The sequence below is a fragment of the Xenopus laevis genome, chromosome 5L (genome assembly GCF_017654675.1).
Source record: "Xenopus laevis strain J_2021 chromosome 5L, Xenopus_laevis_v10.1, whole genome shotgun sequence".
NCBI classification, from domain to species: domain Eukaryota; kingdom Metazoa; phylum Chordata; class Amphibia; order Anura; family Pipidae; genus Xenopus; species Xenopus laevis.
Window position 1 is genome coordinate 113,174,722 of NC_054379.1, and position 13,322 is coordinate 113,188,043.

A 13,322-nucleotide genomic window follows, 5' to 3' on the forward strand; every position below is an offset into this window, starting at 1 on the left:
TATGCTAAGCTTATCCTCTTGATTAAAGGAGGAAGGAACTTAGACAGACACTCACAATCATAACTGCAAGAAGGCTGAACAAAGCAACTTTGTTTTCACCCTATGCTTGGCAAAATAAGACAGCCTATTTTCTTTTCCTTCTTTGTCATTCACCTCTGCCAAATATGCTCCCAGAGGATCAATTTTGGATGCATTGTTTTAAAATCTGTGAGAAAGTGCCTTGTTTTTCTAAACTATTAAAGACTGATGAATGAAAAGATCATTAACAACAGAGCAATTATAAAGAGTATTTGGCTCCCAGGGTGAGACTTGAAAAAGCTCTCTTACTCAAAGAAGAAATTCCTTCCAATGCCATCCTCTCAATATTTGAATATGCAAGGTTGCCATGCAAAGATCACTGCAACGTGAAACTGTTTCCAGCTGCTCCAAAATTATGGTGTGTGCATTAAAATATGTATATAATAAAGTACAACTTTGGCATTCTTACTGTACAATAATAGTCCAGTCATAGAGAAATAGATAATATAAACAAATACATGAATTAACACAACAGGAAGGAACCAAGGTGGGTGGGTAATAAGTGCAACCAATCTCAATTTTTAGGGTATTGGATTATTGACTTTAGTGTAATCTGTCCCTTCTTATCAGGCCCTTGCAGCACAGTTAACGCACCAATCCCACCACTGGTTTTCTCAGCCAGTACCTGTGTGGGTGTTGCTGCAAAGTGTTACTATATCAGCAAACATAATAATAAATAAATAGCAGTTCCCAACTTTCAACATGTATTTGGTACACATTAGTTTACCAAATTATACATACATACCAAATATCAGAGGTGTCTGGGTGCCCGTACTTCCTTCTTCCTAACACATCCTATGATATAGTTTTATTCAATTACTCATCAGCTTTCAGGAGGTGGTTAACTTTTCATCTGCCAAACTCTGAAGGATTAAAATATCAAGTCTCCTAAAAGTCCCATAGAAATACCTTCAGTTTTATAACTGGCCTTCTGTGTCAGCCAAACACACAGGATTAACTCTTTGAATAGCATAACTGACTTATTAGCACATTGCAATATAAAATAAACATTGTTGCCCCGCTGCTACAATAATATCCCATATGATAAACTCAGCATTTTACTGAGAGCTAGTTCTGTCTGTGACACTGAAATGGAGGCAAGATCCTACTATAGGCTGGAGTGTTGTTCACATTTGCAATCCAAGCTATAGGAAGAGTGTCTCATAGATAGGGAGCCGCTCTGTGAAGTCATGTAGGCCTGCATAAGAGGTGGTTACTAGGGAGGAGGAGATGAGGATGGAGCTAAGACTTGAAATGTAAGGTGGAGCATTATTACTGAGAGATTTGTAGGTTAGTGTCAGGAACTCAGGAGTGAAAACTTGATGCAAAAATGTATTGGTAGACCGATAAAAGATTTGCAGAGAGGTGCAGGTGCAGGTCTGAGGAGCATGGTAGAGGAGGGTGTTGCAGAAGAGCTGATAATCCACAAAGTCAAAAGCAGCAGAGAGGTGAAGGAGTATTAGTATGGAGAATTGCCCTTTATTTTTCAGACAGAAGTTCTTTGGAGACTATGGAATGGTGGCTGATGCTGCCTCCTTGTTGGTGTTTGGTCACAGCCTGGCAGTGTTTACTTATGTTATTGGATTGTGAGATATTGATTATTGTGGATTGTGAGGTATTTGTATATAAAAGTTTTATGAGTGTGAATTGAAATAAATGCAATTTAATAACATGCAATAAGAAACAGTAACATTTGTTCATTACATGAGATCATACTGGAAGTGATTATTGTTTTTATTTGGTATCTTTCATGGATGTACACAAACACACAAAATACATCACTTTTACCCTTAACACTGCAGCCAGGTTAATGTATACAATGTGTTAATATGACCAAATCTTGCATAATCTTATTTTATTGTGAGTGAAATTACTTATTTAAATGTTTTTTTTAACCTTCCAACAATAAAATCTGAAAATATCCACCAAATAAATTGTCTTCCTTTTTTTATTTGGTGTTTCACAGTACTCTTATAAAAGTTGCAGCGTATTTTATAAATGCATTTTGATGCAACTTTTTAAAACTCTTTTGTGTGACTAAGGAGTGATCCGTATTTTCTGAAAGTCGTTTTCCTTGTTTAGCTTTATAATTCTCCCACTATTGCATATGATTTTACTACAGACTGCTCGTTCAGACGCACTCTGGTACACGCTTTACACCCACAGGCGGGATATAGCCTTTATTTTCCCAAACAACCACTAATGTACACCCGGAAGAAGCTTAGGCGTTTCAAAACAAATCGATTTCCAGCGGAAGTGACGTTGTTTTGACGATAATGACGCACCGGGCGGTGACAGAAAGTAGGTGGGGGCGATCTAGTACTGGGAGAGTACTCAGTACCGGTGTGTAACTCTGGGATCATGGCGGCTCAGACCCAGAGGCCCATTAAAGGCATTCTAAAGAATAAAGGCCCTGAGAGGCATGGGGTGCGTGTCATTAGCAAGCCAGAGACGGCTGCAGACCGGGACGAAGACCAGAGGTAGGAAGGTGTGGCACTGTAGGTTTCCAGAGCTTGGTGACACTACACTGCAATACATTTATATTCTCTCTGCCACCAATCGGAATATGGGATGTTACGGTTCTTTCGCATAGGTTTATGCCCTAATACAACTTTAAAATTAAACAGCTGACGGGTTCGTGGGAATTCTGTGAGTTGTAGTTCGCAACCGATAATACCTGTGCTCTTGTTGATGGCTTGTATGAGGTGCAGGTATGGTGCGTATGGATGCTTCTCGTGTGGCGTACGGAAAGCATTTAGGGTATCCTCAGAAGGGAAAACGCCTGCGATCTCTTAAGGCGTATCCGTGTGCGCTGTAGGCGTTGCACCGTGAGGTTTGGTTTCCCACTATCTGGCGCAGTATACCGGCCTGTGCTGGGACTAATATAGGGCTGGTTACCCTAGGCAACCAAAGATGCTGCTGTTTTCAGTGTAATCTCCTTCTTCATTCTTTCCTACATCAGCTAAAGATCGTCCTCACACATGCTCCCTGTTGCACTCAGCTTTCAGAGCATGACTTTTCCTTCCAACCTCTCAATGGGCACCTTTACTGTATGTAGGGCACTTCATTCCTGCAAATCTGACGCTAATATCACATGATTTCTATCAGGTACTGGTTGCTGCATCTGTCCTTCAGCACTCCAACTGAATGTTATTGGCATAGAATGAATAATAGAAGCAACAAATGCTATATATATATATATATATATATAATAGTTTCATTGCATCTGAACGCCATCCCTCTCAGTAGCAGAGGTATGTGTTTTAAAAGTTGGGTTCACTGCTTACTTGTGCTTTTGAATCCAGTTGGATTTTTTTTTATTGTATGTGCAAGGCTCACAATTAAAATCGCTTCTGTAAATAGGGATTATCATTAGGGATGCACCGAATCCAGGATTCGGTTCGGGATTCAGCCTTTTTCAGCAGGATTCGGTTGAATCCTTCTGCCCAGCTGAACCGAATCCAATCATAATTTGCATTAGCAAATTAGGGACAGGGAAGGAGATCACGTGACTTTTTGTCACCAAACAAGGAAGTAAAAAATGGTTTCCCCTTCCCACCCCAATTTGCATATGCAAATTAGGATTCGGGTTCGCTTCAGCCGAATGTTTCACCAAGGATTCCGCCGAATCCAAAATAGTGGATTCGCTGCATCCCAATTATCATAGACATCTACTGACACTAAAAATAATTAACTTCACAGACCCAGTCAGGTAATAAGCTGCACGGGTTGCCTCCTACACTTCAAAAACAAGTAGTGTTTTTATGGAGATTAAAAGGGGGTATACTGTCTGTTTTTGAAGTGTAGGATATTATCAACCGTGCTATATAAATAAAATGTAGGATGTAAACCTTACTGCTCCCTCTTGTGTTTTGCTTCCATTCCTAATTCAGTGGTTATTGCTTGCTTTGGCAAGAACACTGAGAAAGTCTCGCACAACTAAATCACCTTCAGAAGTGTTAGACTTGCCTAAGTGATACATTCACACAGTATTAATTTTTTTGCGGTGTCTCTGCATGCACTATTTCCACTTACTGTGCAAGAAGCTGTTAACACCTTCCCTTAAAGCGAAAATGCAAACGTAATTTTTTATTTAATTTGCAGGTTGGCAATGCAAATGTTAGGGTTTCCTCCAAACATAGAAACCATTCTGATGTTTTAGATGACATGTAAAAAGTATATGCTGATTAGCTGCTGGTGTAATTTATTACATTACCCATATATATTGTGTTGTTTTTATCAGGCTTCGAGAATGCGGTTTTGTTTTGCTGTTAAAAGTGCTCATGGTTCTATTCTTTTGACTTATGCATCTTAATTAATGCACCTGTTTAGCTAGTCTGTAGCACAATATACAATTTATGTAAAGCTGGCCATAGATGCAAAGATAAAGTGGTAAGTATCTTCATTTTGGTACAATTGTCAGACAATGTGTGGAGTGTCCAGACATTTTTCATGTCATGGTGATCAGTCGTTTAATGGGACAGGTTTGAAGATTTCTGTCAGCTAACCATAATATCTCTGCATATCTATCAGACAACTTTTGTATGATCGCTGTCTGTGAATTCATGGCCAGAAAATCATCTGATTTGTTCTTTTTGCTACTTTATTTAATCTGAATGTTTAGTGGTAGGTCGGGAGATTGCACCGCACGATCTTTGTCTGACATAAGGCTATATCTGCATGTCTATGGCCATCTTAAAACCTAGCATTTTTCCACATTGCTAGCAAAATTCCAATTTAATTTTGTCCAGTCTTCTTACCCCAACCTCCGAGTATGAATGAAAGATATCAAGAAATTAAGTAGAAAAAAAAAAAATTCCTTTTGCAGGGGTGTTTAGATTCTTTCCTACAGAATAGTGCTAAATGTTTATCTAAATTCCCCTATAAGTGAAAATTACATAGTTGTGTAGTTAAGTTGGATTGACAAAAAGACCAAAAGTCTATCACGTTCAAACCCTATGTGAAGTGCCTACACATACCCTCACATATATAAACAATGTATACCAATACCAAACCTGTTATTCAGAAAGCTCTGAAGTACAGGAAGGCCAACTTTCATGGAGTCCATTTTTGAGAAACAGTATGACAAAAACATTGTTCCAAAGTAATGAAAATATCATGTGCTGTTGCCCTGCACTGGTTAAACTGGTGTGTTTGCTATAGAAACACTACTACAGTTCATATAAACAAGCTGCTGTGTAGCAATGGGGGAAATTGAAACAAGGCTATATGGCACAGGATAAATAATGGATAACAGATAACACCATTATGTTCTACTGAGCTTATCTGTTATCTGCTGTGTAACCTGAGCCTTTTCTCCTTTGAATGGCTGTCCCCCATTGCTACACAGAGGCTTATTTATATAAACAATAGTAGTGTTTCTGAAGCAAACACAGCAGTTTTACCAGAGCAGGACAACACTGCATTATATTTATATTACTTTGAAACACTTTCATTTTTTGATGTTATGGTTCCTTTAAACAATTCACATTTTAAAAAAAAAAAACGATTTCCTTTTTCCCATACTTGTACTTATTGTAGATTTTAGTATCACAATAGCCATTGATATTTTGCTTGATTAACGGCTTCATCAGCAGCAGCATCATCATTTATTTAAATAGCACCGGCTATTTTACGCAGGGTTTTCATTTATTTTTAATGAACAACAATGTAAACAAACAATGGGAAGAGAAGAATAGGATTAGAGGGCCTTCTCAGAGTGCTTACAATCTAAAAGGGTTGTGTTCAATTGAAACATGAGGATTATAGAAGCGAATTGGTGATTTATGATACATTAATGTCTGAATAATCAAGATACATTAAATGAGCTTCCCTAAACAGGTGGGTATTTAGGGATTGTTTGAAAGGAAGGGGAGTGCTTAAAAACTAAACTGTACTAATCAGAAAATATATTTGTGCTTTGTTTCAGTAAAAAGTCCCAAAAATGGGATGAAATGAATATCCTTGCTACTTATCACCCTTCTGACAAAGACTATGGGTTAATGAAAATAGATGAACCAAGCACCCCATATCACAGGTAATATAATCAATCAAATGTTTTACCACAAAAATAATTATTATACTTTGTTTACTTGGAAATACTGGAAGATTTACTTAAAAATACTGTACATCTCTGTGTATAATATGCAGCGATTCCTCCTAATAGTACCCCTTCATAGCAACACCCTTGCTTACAAACAAGTAAATCTCGTAGGCAAACGTGCATAAAATGTTATTAGTTCATTAAAATGCCATCCTCTTCATAAAGCTGATTTAGATGGTTTATAAATTCTTTTTGCTTCAATGTTTCACTTTTCTTCGGTTATCTTTTCCTGATGTAGCCAGACCCACAGTGATTAGGCCATGCAGTTTGCATTGTGAACTGTCATGCATTGCTGCAATCACATTACCATTGGCTACCGCCCTTCCACTCCCACATTTTGGTTAAATCTTTTTAATATTTGTAGGGCAAGGGTAAGATGAATGCTGAAAATCTTTGTATTCAACCGTATGCACTTGTGTTTTAACTCCAATTTGCAAGGGCCTTTGATCTGTGCAGCAGATTCGAACATCAACCTATAAATCTAAACTGTAGTGCTGCCATTCAGGTCCTTGACAGTCGGCACTGTAGATTTTACAGTCTAGAGCAGGCAAATGGTTTACTGTTATGGACAACTTCAAGATGACATCAGTCTTGTGTACTGAAGAAAAGCTTTAAAATATATTAATTTAATTGCAAATGTTGAATTAATGTTGAAGCATATCTGTTAAGTGACGGATTTCTTTTTATGTTTCAAAGGATGATCGGAGATGATGATGAAGGAGCAATGAGTGATTCAGAATCAAATGAAGACCTAACTGCAGATGTTCTAGCGAAAAAGTGAGGCAATTCTCCACATAATATTTCATTATAAAATGTGGTTGCTTATAACTTCAATGGTGGCATTTTACCATATATCATCTGTTGTGTTTTTATGCTTGGATAATTCTGTTTGCTGGGGTAATTCTGTTGAATGTATGTTCCACTCTGCTGGGGAAATATAAGATCAACCCTATTCAATGAATGTTTAAAAGTTGGATCATCAATAATAAATATGATTTCACCAGGAAGACTAACAGGAAAATAAAACACAGAACACCCAGGCTATGTCATTTAATGGCATGGTGAACCTAATGCATTTGCTGTAGTGGTTATAAACTTAAATGGCACATATACCAAATTTGACTAAGGATTTACACCGCTGGGTTTATGTATTACCTTATATCGTTTAAGAGTAGGCGTGGATTCTTAATTTAACATTATACACATCTCTTAACCACATCATAGATCCATGCTTTGGACTAGTAAATCAACATATAATTTATTGGCAACAATTTCTGAATTAAAAAATGTGTCCAATAATTTTCAGGTTAGCAGCAGCAGAAGGAACAGATCCTAAATTCTTGGCTCAGAGTGACAGCAGTGATGAGGAGGAGGATGAGGAGCTGACACCAGAGGAGAGAGGTACTGGGAAAACAGCTATTATTCCTATGCAAGTTATGTAGAAAACCAGGCACTGATTTTATCTTTTGTAGTTAAACATCTACATTGTATAATAAGGTGTACTTAACGTGGCATAACATAAATGCTAAGCTTAAACATATTTGTAATATATGTAAATATGGTAAGTTTACATTTATGCTTTCCTTTTTTAAAGAGCCACGCCTCAGTCACTTCCTTCAGAGTAGCTGGTGATGCTTGTACTCCAGCCATGGCAACTTTACATTGTTCCTTATTTAGGAATACATTAAATGCTTATCAGGTGTTCAGAATGAGGATTTTATATTGAGAACTTTTAAATGGATCACCTAATCACTATACTATCACTAAACTCCTATTTTTTTAAATAAAATGAGGTTCAGGGTAAATAGATTTTTTTTCTGCTAAATTAGAGAGGGAGAAAGTTGCTAAATTCGTTTTGACCATACAAAGCAGGCCTATGTAGAAGTAGTATCATGGAAGCATGCAAGGCATTGTCGGAATTTGTTTTCCTAGAGGGGAGCTACACAATAATGGTCTTGCACTCCAATATCCATGTTTATAAATGCAAAACTATGCAGTCTGAGAGCAGCAGAACCTACAGGTCCACGTGCCCATAGTTTGAGTGGAAGTGCAGCGGTGGCATTCTTTTAATATATCTTTTTTTTACTTTTTTTTTTTTTATTATTTTAAAGTAAAGTAGTTATGCTTCTCACTCAGAAAAAAGAAAGGAATTTGAAACAAAAAGGAAATATCATTATAATGAGGGCATGAATATTAGACTCGCCAGACAGTTGATTGCAAAGGAACTGGCTGGGGAAATTGATGAGGAAGAAGATGAAGATGAAGAGATGCAAGATATGACAGACCGAAGGTTTGTACATTAGCATTTTTTTTTTGTAACTTATTTTTTATTGGTTTAACAAAAGTCACACTGAACATTGCAATGTTCCATTTCTGTAGGTTAGAGTAAACAATGAATGCAAGTAGTATTAGACAAGTAAGAACATGAAACCAAGTTTGAGACCCTACCTAGTACCTTCTGAGTATCTAGGTGTGTAGTAAGCTGAAATAAAACTGGTACATTATTTCCTGAGCAGATTGCTCTTGTGGTATAGATCCCTTTAACTGACTAAATTTATTAAACGGTATACTAAGTCTCTCATGTCTGGTTTATAAGTGGGGGGTGGATTCCCTGTGACACATTGGCAACTAAACCTCTCAGTTCCCATATGTCCCAAATATTGGTATATAGGTCCATATTGTTGGATAGCAGTGCAATGCCTGCTTCGAAAATTCTGTTTGCATTTATTCTATTAACTATTTCAGTCAAGGTCGGTGGTGTGGAGTTCTTCCAGTGGGTTGATATAGCCAGACGAGTAGCTGTTAGCACTTGATTAACTAAAGCTGGCCATACATGGATAGATCCGCTCGTTTGGCGATGTCACCAAACGAGCGGATCTCCCTCCGATATGCCCACCTTGAGGTGGGCAATATCGGGCAGATCCGATCGTGGGCCCTAGGGCCCAACGATCGGATCCTAGCATTCGCAAACGGGCGGTTGGATCGCGGGACCGCATCAACGAACAGATGCGCCCGCGATCCGACGGGATTTTTAATCCCATCCGATCGAGATCTGGCCGACTTTCGGCCAGATCTCGATCGGGGAAGCCCGTCAGGGGCCCCCATACAGGGGCCAATAAGCTGCCGACTTGGTCTGTCGGCAGCTTTTATCGGCCTATGTATGGCCACCTTTAGGCTTGTCCACATCTACGCAGCTTTGGTATAGGTTTGCCTAAAAGCAGGATTATGGGATCCATAAGTATTGGCCGATGTAGTAATTGACCCAAGAGGTGAGTTATTTAAGTGGTTAGATTACAGGGCAGTCCCAAAAAGTGTGTAACATAGTACCTTGAGCTCCACAGTTACTCCAACATTGGGGTGAATGCTGTGGGAATAGTTTGTGTAATCTTTCGGGAGTATAGTACATTAGCATTTTAACCCTGTACAGTAAAAAAAACTCTGAGTCTGATTTAGTGTAAATAAAAATATTCACTCGACAATGATACAGGGACTTCTGATCAAAATCATCTCTCACATAATTACTGCTCATCATATTACTGCTTATTGCAACAACCTTGAGGTTTAAAACAAAGAAAAGGTCATTCATTTATTAATAGAGAAACCAAATACAATAGGAACATTATCGAAAGTTTTAATTCACTGGAAAAAAACTACTGTATGATTATATCACCCAACAAACCTGGAGCAAACAACATATTGCACGCTGGATTTCTGGTATTGCCTCAGCCGACCTGTCATTTTGTCACAGCATATATAGGTATATATTTTTTTTACTGAAACTCTCATTCTAATCTTAATTCTGATCCAGAATTATCCAATTTAAGGCTGTTGTATATACATATACTGTATGAGAAAATATCTGCATTACTGACCACAAACCCACAGGTTGTACACCTGCTGTTAGCTGACCATCTTCATGGATGGCCAATATTGGGAACAGTGGTGATTTTGGTGCTTTGCCATGGCCTAAGACTCTAATGAGCTAATGATTTAATATATTCATATTAAAATTATGATTTAATACAAACAGATCTTTTGAGCCCAACTTGGTGTTCCTCGCCTCTGAATAGATGGCTTCCAGTTGGACAGTATTGTCCTAATTCAAGGGGAAGCAACTCAGCCTTGGTTATGTACTAAATCAAGTCTGTGGTTTGTCACTGTGTTTGTATAATATTCTTTGAACCAAGCTGCTTTTCAGAACTATTTACCCAATTTTCTATTTGTGTTCAGCTCATCCTGACCAGCTATGGATCAATCATCATCATCATCTAAGTGGAGGCTGCACTGCATTGCTTGCTGAAGCCTTTATATTGCAACACCAGTGCACTGATCTGCAATTGTATGGACTTAAATGAAGCATAGAGGGGAAAAGATACTTCACAATTGCCAATGTTGTTTTGTCAGACTCTTTAATTTAGAAACAAATTCTGTTCCATTACTGATTTAATGGTTTGTCTGACAGATACTGCCCAAGAAATCAGAAAGTATTGGTTAAGAGAACGAGTTTCCACACGCAGAGTTACTACACACACTATTGTTTGCCATTTAAATAATAATATCAGGGTGCTTAGTATTTGGTGCATGTTGGCCACTAGGTTTATAGGTGTGGGGGTTTTTTTCGTTTTTTTTTTTTTCACATAAAACAAATAAAAACACAACACACGTATAAGATTCTAAGATCAATGTTATTTAAATAAAAACATATATGTATTTTTGTGAAGTTTTTGGATTGTATCTAATAAATGCTGTTTATCGGCAAACCATCATTTTTGAAGACAGGAAGTACACCTTGAATCACATATTGCACAGTTTCTTTTAATTTTTTCCTGCTTTTTTCCTTAAAGAGAATTTGTTTTGTTTTTTAAGTTGAAATATTGGCCAAATTTTTATATTAAGTATAGGATACTCTCATTTAAGTATTACCCATACTGATATCCAAAGATTGTCATGTTTGCTCTTGTACGTGAAGAATTTCTAAAATACAGGTATTAAATGAAATCTGTTTCTATGAACGGAAATGGCCAGCAACATCCCCTCTAATTACTGTGCAAAAGTGTATTCGTACATTTTCTGTGCACGCCACAATTTGCTGTGTGATCTGGTGTCATAGAGAGGGAACTTTGGCCAACATGATTTTAACTACCATCACACTGATTCAAAGCCTTTAACTTTCTATACAATGAACCGAGTACTTAAGAGTATAATGCCATGCACAAAATCCTTCAGTATGTATAAAAGTACTTTTTGTTAATATGGTTTGGACCATTAATAACCAATCCCAAAGCACTTATGGCAGATGTTGCCTCTATCTGGCAAAAATCCAAAACACCTGACTCAATCAACACAAGCCAATTAGGATATTGCGTGTTTGTTACAAAATGCAGAAGATAATGAAGAGGGCTAAACAAATTCTATTACATATGGATGTGTAGCATACAATTGGAAAGACTTATTAGGCTGCATCATTGACTATATATGTTAAATTTGACATTGTCTGTATTCTATGTAGTCAAGGTATACAAAGTATAAGAAGAACTATCTAATTATAGTTGCATAGTTTTCCTTATTATATTTTTTGGTTTGAAATACAGTTCTGCAGGTATCTGATACCTAAAAGGTTGCGTGAATATGTGCTGCTAAACTACTGAAACATCCTGTTTCTGTTATCTGTATGATGTCAATAAATGATAAGAAGGATTATGTGTGTTTATAGGGTTTTGTTTATTCATTTGTCTTTTTACCACTAGGTGGAGAAGTAACATCCACAAACTACCCTGTTATTTTAGCTAGAATTGCACAGACATATGTGTATCCCATTTAAAGGGCCCGTAACTCCAAAGTATTAAAGGATCTTGTTTAAAATCCATTTAAAATATATAATATATGCTGTTACCCCTTACTTATAACTGTTTGCTTCTGTATGTATATCTCATACATAGCTATAGTGATATTAGAATATATAATATACATTCAAGGTGGGCCACATGTCACAGATATGTTATATACTTACTACAAAGTTAGTAAGTATGCCTGGGTGCAGAAACCTAGTTTTCTTAAGTCACCCAAAGTTTCCTTGTGAGGCGACTTTGGAAAACGAAGCGCTCTGCGTGCCATCCCGTGGCCGATTTAGATTTTAGCCGACGGGAATGCTTTTCGGGAAGATTAGTAGCCCAAAGAAGAGGCGATTTGTCGCTGGGTGACTAAATATCCCTGAATCTTATTATGTGTCACCACCCTTATAAGGGCTAGCAATACACAAGACAACTTGTGGCCAGATAAGATACTGGGAAGGTAAATAAGTTGTATTAGGGTAAGGTCACACCTGGAAACTTCAGGGAGATTTAGTTGCCCGGCGACTAATCGTCTCTTCTTTGGGGTGACTAATCTCCTCAAACTGCTTCCCCCTGCTGCATGACACTCACAACGCTTCATTTTCTGAAGTTGCCTCACGAGGAAACTTCGGAAAACGAAGCGACGCGAGTGCCATGCTGCAGGCGGTTTTTGATTCTAGCAGGCGGAAGACAGGGGAGGCAGTTTGGAGAGAAAGAAGAGGCGATTAGTCGATGGGCGACTAAATCTCCCCGAATCGCCTTAAAGAGCACCCTGTGACAGTTATTTGATCTTGATTTTACAGTTTCACATTGCAAAAATAGCTCTCTATAACCTTGCTGTTATATCGAGAGAGATCAGAACAGATTGCAGGAAAAACATTTCATACTAGATATAAACAAATTTAAAAACAAAGGTATCTTCCCTTAAATCAGACTTTTTTAATCCCCTCATAAAATAAATAAAGTAATCCATTAAAACTATGTGTTCATTATCCATTTGTACTCATATTTAATTTCTACCAACAATTTGTGAATACATGTACCCTACTGACTATTTCATACGCAAGATAAGAAAGATTTAGGCAATTTCTGCTTGAGAATACTGAGTGACAATGTATTAGCGCTCTTGCCCACAACTCCACAGGCAAGCTATTGTGAGGGGTCTCACATATAGTACTTTTTGTACATACTTCTCAATAGACTCCATAAATAAATAAGCATAACTGTGCTTTACTCTGGTTGCATAAGGGAATGTATTAAAGTCTTTCAGTCAGTCCTTTTTCCAGTCATAGGATTTTATCATTAAGTAT

At 37.6% G+C, this 13,322-nt stretch overlaps 1 protein-coding gene across 2 annotated transcripts; it reads left to right on the forward strand.

The window, feature by feature from the left end:
- The first annotated feature begins 2,349 nt into the window (after nucleotides 1-2,349).
- On the forward strand, nucleotides 2,350-11,878 carry ppp1r2.L (protein phosphatase 1 regulatory inhibitor subunit 2 L homeolog). Of its 2 annotated transcripts, none has more exon segments than NM_001097667.1 (6): nucleotides 2,350-2,558; nucleotides 6,008-6,115; nucleotides 6,878-6,958; nucleotides 7,488-7,582; nucleotides 8,318-8,471; nucleotides 10,412-11,878. In NM_001097667.1, coding segments are annotated over 6 exon segments (567 nt in total). In that variant the 5' UTR covers nucleotides 2,350-2,439; the 3' UTR covers nucleotides 10,422-11,878.
- Nucleotides 11,879-13,322: the final 1,444 nt, after the last annotated feature.